Source organism: Poecilia reticulata, chromosome 7 (genome assembly GCF_904066995.2).
Source record: "Poecilia reticulata chromosome 7, P_reticulata-male-v2, whole genome shotgun sequence".
Lineage (NCBI taxonomy): Eukaryota > Metazoa > Chordata > Actinopteri > Cyprinodontiformes > Poeciliidae > Poecilia > Poecilia reticulata.
This window is the reverse complement of record NC_088836.1, coordinates 20882496-20897157: the sequence shown is the minus strand read 5'-3', so window position 1 is coordinate 20897157 and position 14662 is coordinate 20882496. Positions and strand designations below refer to the sequence as shown.

The 14662-nt window shown below is 36.8% G+C and overlaps 1 protein-coding gene across 2 annotated transcripts in view; it reads right to left on the bottom strand.

Annotated features, from left to right (window-relative positions):
- Positions 1-14662, bottom strand: part of LOC103467507 (metabotropic glutamate receptor 7-like) — a 166336-nt gene that overhangs the window by 23720 nt on the left and 127954 nt on the right. For both annotated transcript variants that reach the window (XM_008413945.3, XM_008413941.3), the window contains one exon: positions 3424-3563. In XM_008413945.3, coding sequence (XP_008412167.1) covers positions 3424-3563 — 140 coding nt within the window. The remainder of the gene's footprint in view (positions 1-3423; positions 3564-14662) is intronic.

Below are 14662 nucleotides of genomic sequence, written 5' to 3'. Positions count from 1 at the left end.
GACTGGACTGAATTTACAATATATTTCTGGTTATAAACTGGATCTATTTTCACAAAGTGCCTTGAGATATTTGTTGTGAATTAGTGCAATGTAAAACAACTAAACTGAATTGCAATCAAGAGGTTTTAAGGTTGGATCAAGTCTTCAAAGAGTTAATTTTAGACCAAGCTTTTAACACATTTATCCAAAAATAACGAATGATCTCTAACAATATATTACTTTGTTAAAAGACCTGGACAAACACATTTTTAACACACACGGAAGTAGTTGTTTTGGAAGTCCAGGGATTTTTCCCCTCATTAGCTTCAGCTGCTAATTTGGTTGTAATTTCAATGTGGCCATGAAAAACACAAATGCTTGGTTTGTGCAGAGTCATAAATTGAACAAATGGCGGCTAATATGAAGATGTGTTCATTTATTTTTAATTGCTTGCTCATTAAAACTCAAAATTAGTTCTGTAATGTGTTACAAAATCATTGACTGAACAGCTCCAGACCAATCAAATTAACTTAATATAGAAAAAAAAAATCTTACAAAAAATATAAAAAATCTAACAATTCCATGTGAATAAGAATATCCATGTTGAGGTGCTCTGCTATCGTCAGATGTCACTGACTGAATTTGAACATGGATTTTGTTATATAATAAATGAAAAAAAAAAATTTTACACATCGCTGACATTTTAATTGAACTTGATTTAAGACACACAAACACACAGCATGGGGTAATTAATTTCCACCACCTGTTGTTGCACTCAAAGTGCCTTTAAAATAAATATTATCCGGTGAAGCAGACACAACAGAGGCATTCACCGTAGGATAAAACATATGTCCAGGTAGGCAACAGAATGCTTCCTCCATATGTAGCCAGTGATTACAGTTACTGACCTACACCTAGGCAGCACTTACACACACACTCACATCTGCAGTCTGTCTGTGATGTGTGTCTGTGTGAGAAATGTATTATTTCTGAGCTGTCCGAATAGATTATCATCTGTCATTTATCAGGGGCTGTGAAGGTGCCATTTGTTATTTGGACGATGAATGGTGGTGTGTGGGAAAACCTCCTGGACGCACACAATGTGGAAACAGTAATGAGACCAGTAGCTCTGTTGCCATGGAGGCCAGAAACAAGGTTTTTTGACACCTTGAACTGGTAGTTTTCTTTCGGGTTTTGCTTCATTTCTAAAGATAATTTGAGTTCTTTCATGAGCAAAAACAGGATTATCCTGACCTCTGAACTCTAAACTCTGAACTCAATGATTGGTCATGTTGCAGAGACGGCATGTTTATGATATATCTTGTAATGACGTATCATAAACATAAAATATTTAACAGAATTTAAATTAAATCTATGAAATATATGAACTTGCAATTACAAAACACATTTTAAAATAATACAAAGATTACATGCCATAATATGAAAAAAATATCTATTTTTATTTCTTTTTTTATTAATGGGAGAAAAAGAATTCCATCCAAACCAACGTCGCCATATATGATGAAGTTATTGCCCCCCATTGGTAAGCCATTCAATTTATTGTCAAAAAAAAGTTCAGAAAACAAAACTTGTTGCAGAGTGACCTGGTCAAATCTGGACTTCAATCTAATTTAGATATTTTGTTATAACCTTCAGCTTCAGCAAGCTGTTCATGCTAAAAAAATACATGCTCCATCTGCAAACACGAGTGGATGAAAATGTGCTTTGGCAGTTATTGATAACACGCTATAGAGGTACCTCTATAGCAGTGGTGAAGCCACTTAAGATGTTTTGGGGTAGTTGCTTTTTACATATAGCCAAGGTGGCTTGGATTGTTTGTTTACCTTGACAAAGTGATCATTTGGAAAACTGATATTTCTAACTTTCTCCTTATCTAAGATTAGAATGTCTGATGAGCTGAATATGGTGGCCGAAAGCCGCAAAATGATGCTTACTTCAGCATTTTCCTCTGTGACTGCAGCATTTTATATTTGCAATGTTTTTCTTTCTGTTGCATTTCTTATTTTGTGTTAGTAAGTTTTGGAGTTCATCATTCGTATATATATATATATATATATATATATATATATATATATATATATATATATATATATATATATATATACTTTTATATATTTTTTCTGTAGGTTTACATCTGTCTGCCACCATCCCATAAACATTTAATAAGAAAGAAAAAAGAAAATATTATTTATTATTGGCTATTAAGATAAACTGCCAAATTTAAAAATCTTAATATAATTTTATTTGAACTGAAACAAATCTACTTGTGTGAAGAAAGCAAAAATGAATGACTGGAAAAGGATTTTGTTGTGACAGCAACTCATTTGAGTTTAATTCTAAACTTTCCATTTTAAAATGCATCCTATTTCCAGCTTTAAACACGAATCTATACAATGATATGTTTATTGGTAAAATAAATGTAGTCTGTATTTTAATATCTTCAGTACCTTCAAGGTTTTTTGAGTTTATATACATAAAAATATGTTTTTTCCTGAGCTTCCAAACAATTTTACCCTAGCAATGTAATTTCATCTGCCAGAATGCAATCAGAGAACTGCACTATGAGCCATAAAGTCTGAAGGAAGTTAATGAGCTGCACAAGCAGCACAGAAGGTGTGTGCAGTATTTTAGGTTTCAATTTCAAACAACATCAACATCTTCAGTAACTCTCCTGCCTAAAAAACTGAACGTATAGCGCATGGCTTTTTTGGAAATAGGCCCATTTTTTCTCCTGCTCTTTTGCAGTCAGTTTTTGACAGATGCAGTGTAAGCACAATTAAACCCTCCTCTCACTGTTACCTTACTTCTACTTTTTAGAGTCAATCGCTGTCATCAAGGTCCCACTGAAGCCTTTGCCAAAGATTCTTTTTCTTGGTCAAAACGCATCAGAACTTTTATATAACATGCTGAATGTAACCAGCCGAAATCCTTTTATCCCTTTTCACACATTAATTTTGAAATGGCCAAGTTTCACATCGTGTTTCTTTCCCCTCTTCCTTTTTTTTTTCTCTTAAAAGCTGTAGATAACATTAAAAATTAAATTATGCATGGAAACATTTTCTTTAAAGTCTGGCCTTTGGCACATTTCAAGACAACACCTGAACCAAAACATGTTAATATTTCTGGGTTCATATGTCAAGCAAACAACAGCAGCTAAAATTACATCCCCGAAACATTTATCCGCTGGGTAAATTTATTCAAATAGGTTGGAGAATGTCTTTCTCTCTTATCAGCTCATTTTCTGCATCTATGAACACACAGACTACAAAGAAAGTGGGAAATGTAAATAGTGTACGCATATTATCAAACTGAATGCTTCTGGGTTTTTTTTTTACATGAGCAACCTTTGTGTCTTGATTAAACAGAAACATTAGAAACTATTTGTCAGTCTTCTGTTTTATGAGCCTCAGTGAATATCCATACCCTGAGTTGAAGGGTGTCCGCCCACTGACCCACCACCTTGTACTCTGGGCCGGAGGAGTTGGTCACCTGGAACTGGAACAGGTCATAGCGTCCTGGAGCGTCGCCATTCTTGTTAAACACAACGGATGTGCCTGCGCTACCTGTACAGGGTGAGAAAAGGGAATGGAGCAAAATACACTAAATGAAAAAGAAAATCACATGAAGAGGTCAGACGAAGCATTAATTCTCACTGCACATAAGATGCTTTAACCTTTTGATTTAAACTACAAAGTGACCTCAAAGGAGGCTTGCTCCCGCTGCATGACGACTGCTGAAAAATAAGTTGTCACATTCATGCCATGGTTAAATAATGCACGTTTCCAGCTATGCACATTCTGCACCTTCCCCATGCTTGGCACCTTTTATTAGATTTGCAAAAGACCTTAAAATAAATTCATCTTTACTTCAGTGGCATAAAAAATTAAAGCTTGGATTTGCATACACTTACATGAAAAACCCTTCCAGCTGTGAGATTCATTCAACATTTGTTTGGTATGAAATATCGTGGGCCATCAGATGTTAAAGCTACTCTAGTGGTGTGGTGGTTTCCACTGAGCAGAAATATGTGTATGTATGTCTGCAGCTCCAAAGAAGGTGATGACTTTTGAGATTTTTTATGCACGAATCTTGGATTTTTTTTTTTTTAAATAAAATATTTGTTTTGTCACTAAAGTCCTGTGGTTGGAGTTTGATGTAATGTAAAGCAAACCACAAAGACTGGGCTTTCTTAAAATGTTTCAATTTTCATGTTTCATATAAGAAGGGTTTTTGCTGAATAGATGAAAGTATAAAGCTCTCAAAAAACACTTTGTAAAGTTACATTTTTTGTTATACAGTAAGTACTCAAACTTACTGTACATTACAGTGCTTTAAAAATGAAATCATTACTTGGAATCTGCATTTCTTTTTGCTGAAGTTGCTTTCGTCTAATATTAAAGTAGTTTTGATAGTCAGACACAAAGTGAAAAAGGGGGGTTAATATTGTACTTACAGATGTATAAATGTCCTTGATACAAATGTATTGGTTTTCTCTTTTTTTATCATCTCTACTATAATCTTATAGCTTATTGTTTTAAACACCAGTGTAGCATGGAAAAATAAATACACAACAATTTCATAACAGCTTCAGCATAAGTCACTGCTCTGTGCTAATCTAAGCAATATGGTTACATTAAAAGATGAGAGGGAGAAATACTGAAACTTTAAATAGTTGGATTAAAAATACATAAGCAAAATTAATATTCAAGACTGCACGGTGTTGTTTAAACCAAATACATTGTGTTGTTTATTCCAGTTTAGTTTTTACACATTGTGTGTTCACATTTTAACCTAGACATAGAAAATTTGAGTGTTTTAGTATGTATTTTAACATGTGCCACAACTTTAGGTATGACTGTAAAATAAAAGCAACACCCTACTGTTTAAAAGCATTGCATTTCAGTCTGCGTTTTAGTCCGTGGTCAACAACGGGAGAAGTTGGGAGGGTAAACAGGTCAGCCAAAGCATCATATGGTCCCCATCTGTTCTCGGTGTGCACCGGCTTTCTCTCCAGCCCAGTCCAGAATATTTGACTAATTAGTTTAGTGAGGACTGTGGAAAACCTAACAGGTTCTGTATGTTAATAAAAATGTTTTTTTATTTCATTTCTCAGCCAAACCAAACTACTCAGTCCTTGTACACGTCGTGGTGGCATATGCACATTACACCATCATACAAGCCTCGTGAGAATGCATGAAGTCACATGCCATGCCAGTGATGTCATTCAACATGAAATTTTCATAATGGCATTAACATAAAAATGTCTGCGTTTCCTTTTATACATGAGCTCTGCATTGCTGGTAAGGTCATTCTATCCGTTTCACAATGCAGGGCGAAAATGAAAAAAAGTCTGCTCACCTTGGCACACAGATACAAACAGAGCAACCATGTTTTAAGTGGGACAGGGTAGTCTAATGACTCTTGGCAGGGGAATTAGGCACTTTTAATAGCTCTGGCTATAAAAAAAGTGTAGAGAATGGACCACAAGCATATGTTCAAAACGCTTTGGGAACACACGGTGTTATTTGAGGAGCAGATTGTTTGGCTTTTGGACAGAAGGTTAATGCACCTTACCCTTCATTTTTAGACTTGTTCTTTTTTTTTTCTTTTTTTTTAGCTCAAGGACATTTGACCACTAAATATCCAACAACAATTTCAGGCCTAAAATCTACTGTAATCTGCGAGAGGCAGAGACAGCATGAGGTAAAGACAGCAAAATAAGATGCCAACCAAAATGTCACAACAAATTACCGCCACTCACAATTTGCTTGTCACACCTCCACCCAAATTTGAAATTGTAACATTAAGTGGTTATTTCCATGTTGACGCCGAGCCACCAATCAGTGAATGCCTGCGGTTATGTAAGGTGACAGCACATTCTGTATGTTCCATGTCAGCACTACAGTTACGGCGCCGTCTGACCCCGCCGCTTAAGGTGGATCACTAATTTGTGAGTTTCAATTTGTCAGCACAGAAAACGAATCTGGACTGAACTCATGATACCTGTTCTGAACGCTGCTGATATGAAAGCCGAGCTAAAGCTCTGTAGGTGGCAGTCACATTCCTGTCACTCCGGCTTCCAGCTTGTAGACAGAAAACTTGTTGACACGGTGTATAAAGATGTTGACAAAGTATTGACTTCTGTGAGAAAAAGCGGTGCCAGGGTTGCCATTCTTACTCCTTGCCTCAGCACAATTCTACATTGAGCTCGGAACGGCTCTGTCACTCAGCCGAGCGCCACGGATGATTGGACGCCAGGCGCTCCTCAGGTTTAGAGCAAATAATTAAGTAGTGTTTCTGTGGGTGCACATGAAAAAAAAAAAAAACCTAGCAGAAATTCATTTCTTTTCTTTTATTAGCTGATATTTTCAAGGGAACAAAATGGTCTTTGCAGACTTCTTAGCGAAAGCGCCGTCTAAGATGAAAGATTTATGCATTTGAATGTGGCTGTGAACTAAGACATGACAAAAGTGCACTGCTGCTGAGCTGTGCTAAGCAGCGTGGGTGGACCAGGGATCCACTGCTGTGTTTTTCTCGCATCATTATTCTTTCCTGTTTTTTTTTGTTTTTTTTTTTTGTTTCTCTGCCTCTCACTCCTCAGCTCTGTGACTCCGGCACAGTGGGGGGATTAGCTAAGGAAGTTTACACTCCTTCGCTCTCAAACATACATTAGCAGGGGCACATACGCAAGATAATTCACATGGTTCCCGTCTAAATACAATAAGGGGCACTGAGAGATGCCTGATGGAGCACCAATGGAGTAAAAAGGTTTGAGTTAGAACATCGAGACAGGAAGAGAGCTGCAGGAAGCTTATTTTTGGCTGAGGTGAAATGAGTGTGTCGCTGTGACGCTTATGTAAATGTTTTCAGGAAAAACCAGAGAAGTCAGCCAAGTCCAGATTGTTACTGACACCGGACAGTTGACTCTGAAACCAGTGCATGAATCTGCACTTAGGGTCTCCAACAAATACTGGCCTGAATGCAGGCAACTGCCTACGTTCAGTTTGCTTGGTTCCACCTTAAAATAGGTCTTCTCGCCTGCTGGAACTCTGCACTGCTGCCATAGCAACCATGGTGGAGAAGGCAAGCAGCTTGTTGGGCTTCAGTTCAAGTTTTCTTTTTTTTAATGACTGTTTGTATGAATTAGCCAGACACATTACTTGATTACTTATTATGTGATGAAATCTAGATAAATGACGAATTTGGAAAAAAAATGTTTCTTTATAAATCGTTATGGAAATGTGGCAATTTATAAGATAGACTAAGTAAGTAAGTGCTGAAACAATACAAGGTATTGTTTGTATGCTATATTAATAGACTAATACACTTAACAGTTTTTCCATCTTCACTACGCTTCAGTGCAACTACTCCTGCCCTAATATGTACCAGCCTGCCACCGTAAATGCGTAACCTGCTGGACCAGATGGTCTGCTACACAGAACCATCTGGGAAGTCATCATTGGTAAGCATTTGGGAAGCGAGTAGCCACTTTGGAAAAACACAACAAAAAATTTGCCATGTGATTGAATGTAGCATCCATCGCAGGCAAACACCAGCTAAACTGAGCCGGTTAGTCCAATCAGGCTCTCACGGAAGCTGCTGGGAAAAGATTTACAACACAGAGAAAAGCCTCATCATTGTTCTTTTCTCTGCTTTCAGCGAAGACGAATCGGTGGCATAAAACCGCTGCAGGAAATGTTTATAAATTTGCCTTAAAGTGCAACGTGACTAAGAATCTGCAACTTATAACCGTCCTAATATTGGAGAATGAATAAGGGCAAAATACCGGAATGCAGTTTTCCTACAATATATTAAACACTGACAACATATTTGTGTATTGCCTTACACCAAGGAGCTAAATGTGATCTGACGAGGAACAACACTGGGACTAATTACTGATCACATTTTGTTAAGTAGGCATAAGTTAATGACCGGTTCCTAATGACAAACTCTTGATCATCCTGACCACACTGTTAAATAGCCACAGAGACTATTGTTTGGTTGTTTAAATAAGAAAGCATTAAATTGGAGACTAATTGCAAGTTAAGCATTAACCAATTAATAATTGCTAACCAAAGTGTAGAAGTGTATTTTTTAAGGTTGATAAAGAAATATAGAAAAATCTTAGGATATTTATCTTTTAATGGCTCTCTCCAGATTCAGCTCAATTCAGTAAAAATGTTATGTGTTCCTGAGGGGAAATTTAAAGGCACAGTGAAGCAGCACAAATATGAGCACACTCACAATTAACACAGGAAAACACACAATTTGCAATAGATTGGTTAAAATCTTTTTGTTTTCAGTCATCTAGCCTGCACTAGAACTGATAATTAAACTGCTTCTGAATGATAATGTTTCATTTCTTCCTCACAAACATTTATAAATAATAGTCAAGTGCAGATGGTTCAGAAAGCATTAACTACTCCGTATGAGTTGTTAATGCTCACACAGAGCATTTGCATTATGCAAATGAAAGAAGAATAATTACCAATCATCAATTTTTTTTTCATCAGGTAATAGTTAAGATTTTTATCACACTCTTGTGTATTGGCCTTTAGTTTTAATGGTATAGGAGGGCATGAGGGAAAACAATTCTCCATGCCTTGCTACACATTTATGATTAAAGTGTAAACAATTTGATAACAGCATCAACCAGCCTGCCTTTGAACATGTCAAAACATTTCTGCCACATGAGTGAAACAGCTTTTACACATACCACAGTTTTTCTACAGAAATAACACATCGATCTATCAAAGATTACAGCAATCCAGGAAAGTAAAACTCTAACTTTTTCATTCTGGAACTTTATTTGCAAATGTTTCACAAATAAAAGTGACAACGGCACTTAAAGCAGACATCACAGGATGCGGTGTTCTGCAAAATCTTTTTGTTTCTTCATGTGTAGATCCACTTAAAATGTTTTTAAAAAACCTACATACATGGGATGATAGGAAACAGTTTGACATTTGATAGTTTTCTACTTTAACTACTGTGTTGGCAAAACCTGATAAGGAATTTTAAAAAAAAGTACACGATCAACTTGTATCTGGATCTTTCTCTAAACATAAGAACATAGAGCTCGGTAACATAGAACATAGTAGGCAGTTGTGTGATTATTAATACCAATGTCAATCTACCAATGTCTTTTATTTTTTATGGTGTATGAGTAATTTCTGCAACAAACTAAAACTCTCAGACTTATGTAAAAGCAACAGAATTTAGAAATACTTGGCAACAGCCAAGCTGCAGATTGCAAACAAACCCCTCCTGTACCCTCATCTTCCAAGTGTGTAGGAGAAAAACAGAGTGGCCTGTAGAACCTCAAACAGCCCCCTGAAGAGCCACTGTTTCACTGTTTCATGGTCCCTGCGGAAAAGTACCAGTGCAGTATTGTGAAATTTAAAGAAAAGGACCCACACTGCCTATATGTATATATGGACTGCTGCAGGGTTGGGAAATTACTTCCGGCATTTTGAATAAGATGCATTGGGGGAAAAAATCAGTAATAGCTTAACCAAACCAATTTCTCTGGTACGGGGTTGTTTGAAGGCTGTAGCCTATTCCACCGGTTGCCAATCCATCACATTACTATTATAGAAAAATTCAATTGAACACACATATCTTCTGTCCTACTGACATGCCAACAGGAACTGGAAGAACATGAAAACCCTCCACCACCAAGATTCAAACCTGAAACTTTGTTTTTGTGAGGCACATTTGCTGAAAGTTGGCTTAATATAGCATGTTACATATTATCTGTAGATTACCAGCTTAAGCTTAAACTTCAAAATTTTCCGTTTTATTTCAAATGAAAAAAAAAAAGCACGTCTTAAGCACAACAAAGGTGGGGTGACTGCAATGCCATACAGCTTGGAAGTTGGCTTTGAAGCAAGAACCACATTTCTGCTATTTTTCATTAGCAAACCTGCACTTCTGCTCAGCTTATCAAGCAAACTACTTCTCACTGCAACGCTTCTTAGAATGGCTGTTAATGGCATAATGGAGGAACATTTTTGTGAATACGTGCTGAAGGCATGTTCTCAGTTCTTTTAAAGTCATTCATTTGTTTTTTATTGTTGGGTAAGCATTACTGGCTAAAAACGGGTGTCACTGTTGTCCAACAATATAACAGATGACCTCCCCCATTAGAGTCAAAAGAAACAGCAATCTTGTCTTTTTGCATTCACCACATGCTGAATTTCTCTACAACAACACATCCTGTTGAGTCAAAACACATAAACCTGTGAAGGTCAGAGCATAGTCATAATGATTAAATACATTTAGTCTCTCATTACAAAAAAAATAAATAAAAGATTTTAAAACAACATTTATTCATTGTGCTCCTAATTTTCTTCTCTCTTTCAGATTTTATGAGAGTTTGGTAATTACTAAAAAAAAATAAACAGACAAGTCAGATACTTGTTAGCCAGACTGAAAATTCCCACCTAAAAACGTGGCTTCAAATCAATAAGCAGATTACTTTGTTGTATTACAGTTTCAAGACAGTTCTCCACTGTGTGCAATCATTTGATTTTCATAAGAGTGTTTTGACTCATCTCTAAGATTGCTCCCGCACAGTTTTAGTTCAGACTGAAAGGGATAACTGGGGGATTGATATATGAACTGAACAAAACCTCCTCCAACTGTTTAATTCTGATGGGGGAAAAAAATGACATACAATGGAAACTTAGCCTGATTGCCATGCCTCTCAAATGTCTTAAGTTATGCCATTTGAATTATTAATGGAGATACAGAAAAATTAGAGGATCAGGATAAACAGTATGACTCATTCTCTTCTGCCAACAGGTTCTGCGTTAAGCAACAGACGACATCCAACTATGACAAAAACACATTAAAAAACGGTTTTAGTCATTTGTAACCAAAATATCAGCATTTTGTTAATTTGTCAAACTAGGCAAGCAGTCAAATTTTTTAATTCCAGCTCTTTAGTCATTGGATGTGTGTTGACTTTTCAGGCTGGTTTTACAATTTCTGAAAAATGACAGGTTAAAAATATTCAGCTATATTAGCCCCAAAAAGAGGAAAATATGTACTGAAGCATACATATCTGGCACATAGCCAACCAAATCCTACATTTTAAACACCGGAGAGTTAATTTTGATAAAGACGACAGAAAGAACTGGGTTCACCTCTTTAAGTTGAGATGTTCTGAAAAGATTACAGTGATGTATAATTTAATAAACAGCAGAATTGTCTTTAGAAAGCTCTCTAAAAACCCGGAGTACTTCAAAGGACCCTTTAATGATCACTGTCAGACATACATAGCGGAAAATTTGTAGTGACAAAGGTTCCCTTTGTTTTAAACGTATCTCCCTGCTGGTTCCTCTTCTCTATTCACTTCTGCATTTTAAAGCAGCTGTCATTATGAGCTATCTTATGCTGTCTGTACAAGGCTAAATAATGTAGTAGTTCAGCTAAAGGCGCAGCCAACATACATTTTGCTCAAAATGTCTAAAAATGTTACTTTGACATTTAAATGAAAGTGAATGTAAAGTTAAATTGTATCTCGTACTCATGAGACTGTATATCATGTTGCGTTTTTTTAAGTTTTCTACTATTAACTTTTCTTTTTCTTTGATCCTTTCCTTTTCCCAACATTAATTTGTGTTTTGTTTTATGTTTGTGTCTAGCATCCATCCATTGCCATCCATTATCCCTGGTGGGGTCACCAACGGTGCTGGTGCCTATCTGCAGCGGTCAGCGGCTCACAGTTTGAACAGTTAATAGAAAGTTATCAATCTCAGCCTAACTCAGGTTTTCAGGTCAAGTCGTTGAGCCAAGCATGTTTAAGAGTTTGGCTCAGCTTTCTACACTGCACCTCACCAACACCACGTCAGGTCACCAGGTCAATGCTATCCTGAAAAACCCAGCAGCAAATGCCTCAGCCTTCAAGCTGTGTGCCCTCCACAACTATTGCAAACCAAAATGGGAAAAAAAATAACATTCTTTACTGGAGTAGAATAATATTGCACTGAAAAGTGTTGAAATTCAAATCTTTTTACGCAACTACTTTCATTTTGTGAATCCAGGTTCTACAAGTTAATGTCTCATTTTCATCGCCAATTCATTCTGAAGCATCAGGCAGTCAAAGTTCAACATGATGTTGATCATACTTGATGCTGAGCACAAATCATCGACCACCAAGACTTTTAAAGTCTGCAAGATAAAGTTATTTACATACTTCTCCTGTGAAGCAGAACAGCACTAATTAACCAAACTTTTGAAGAGAATGCACTGATAACAGAACCACTGGCCTGCTAATACGTTTTACAGGTATAGGTCATTGCCGTACTGTTCGCCACTTTCTGTAACAACTTACATTCCTTTCTTCCCGCTCCTCTGATTTATTTAAATGTTGTGGCAGGCAGGCTGCTTCCAAAGTTAACAAGTAGCCAAAATGTGCTGAAAGAATTGTCCATAATAGATCAGCGCATGAAATAGAACAAAATGGTAAGGTTTGATAACTTCTTCTTTTTTTTTTTACTTGTACATCTTAAAAGTATGGATGGTGAGGAGGGAAAAAAGATCCTACGTTAAGTAATGACAATACTTTTTTTTTTCTTTACGAAAAGACTGAAGTCACACTTATCTACACCACTGCCGTTGGTACTTTTCTCCTTTGCCAGTAGGTCAGCACTTCATTTTTTCTTGTAACATTTTCTGTAGTTGAAGCACACAGAGAGAAAGGTCTTTGACCATTTCTCTGTTCACAGTCTTTCTTGTCCAAAGTCTATGACACTCTCATATGATCTCTTCTCAGCAAGCCCCTCAGGCTTTCTATAGGAGTTAGTGCTGGTGACAGTCGCGGCCATGACAGAGGATTTACTTTCTGTTCTTTGAACCATTTTTGTCTTGATTTTGCCGTAGATTTTAGATCGTTGCCATGCAGTAAGAAGACCCATTTTCAGTTTTCTGGCAGAGAACCACAAATGTTTGTTTAAATTTAAGGTGTCCTTATATTTTATAGAGTTCTTGAGGCAAATTACTCAAACGAGCTTTCACAGATCCTCTGCTATGAGTGCATAACAGTGTTAATGGTTTCCGTTCCACCACAGAGTTTGTGTTAGAAGTTATAGACGAATTCGACAATAAATCACATTTCCATGTAAATCCCAATAATGTTTCCCAAACTCCAAGATATTTTCTCAGGGGGTCCTCCAAAAATGCATTTGGCATGTAGATAATGTCTGAAGATGATTATGGAGACCCCAAGATGCTACTAATTACAGCAGCGAGCCTTGGGATTTTTTTAACAACCCTCATAATCCCACTGGGCGAGGGAGGATTGGTTCTCATTCAGCTGTGTTTTGTAAATATGGACAAATGTCATAAACTAACACGTTAAGATGAACTCAAAAAAGCCATCTATAAGTTGAAAATATTATTTATTTATTAGAGATTGTTATGGGTGGCGATACGTTTGCCATTAGGTAATTTATAATAAACACGATCTTTACTTAAAGGCGTTTTGCATATCTTTACCACAGGTGGCTTGATCTCGTCTCCCAGAAAACTTTCATTCATAAAGGGTTCTGCAGCCATGCCTTTGTTAAGTCCAGTTGGTTCTGTAAATGCTGCTCCATCTCAGGTTCCTGACCCAGAGTCTGAAGACCTTTATGCCCAATGCTGAATGGATCCAACAGGATCCAACTCTGCCAGATTTGTTTTCTGTCCATGGCTCTACACTTGTTTTGCCTTTTACACAAAATTAGGTGTGCATCTTCATCATTGCCATTCATCTTAATATTCTGACTCCTGCTCATGTCCCTGTTGCTGAGGGAATTTTGAACTGCTTTGCTTATCTGGAGTGCCCCAGGGCTGCTTCCCTGAACTGCTTATCTTTTCTTTACCGTTGTTTTCAGTTGGGCTCTTTATTCCATTAACCTCATTTCATCCACTTTTGGCTGGACTCATTTTGATTTTTCCGGACATCTGGGAGCCGTCCCTTAGAGGGGGTGCTGTCACGGTTCTTTCGTTTTCTAGAACTTTTTTGTCCTGCTGACTGTGAATAATGCTATTTTTGTTTGCTTATCTGTTTGCATCAAGTTTTTTTTTTTTTTTGCATAGCATCTGTTTCCTTGTCTGTTTTGCTTTCCGTTCTCTGAGTCGCATCTGTCCTGAATTTGTTATCAGGACACCTGTTCCTCATGTTTACTATGTGTGAACGTTGTCCATGTTCTCCTTTGTGAATGTTTCAGATGCTCATGTAGTCACTGCATCTGTTTTTTTTTTGTTGTTGTTTTTTTTAAAATTACTGTTATGATTTCTTTTGGGTTGGGTTTTTCCATTTTTTTTATGTTCATCCAAACTTTGTGGCTATTTAAATTGCTGCTTGTATAAAAGCGTTGTTTTTTTGAGCAACATGTCAAAAACTATTGTCTGCAAGTGTTCTTTTTGCTTTGCCTTGACTGGTCTTTATGGCATAATGAACATAAAACGTGACAGATGTGGGATTTTATTTCCTGGTTTTTATCATCTCACACTGCTCTGGCCGTTATGTGCATTCTTTAGTCTTTTTTGTTTCTCCTGAAATGAATGATGATTTAGCAATGAGCCAAGTGAGCAGGATATAATGGTAGTTGAAACAGTATATTACCATTTTTTAGAAATACTGTCTCTTATTATTTCCATCAAACATTTT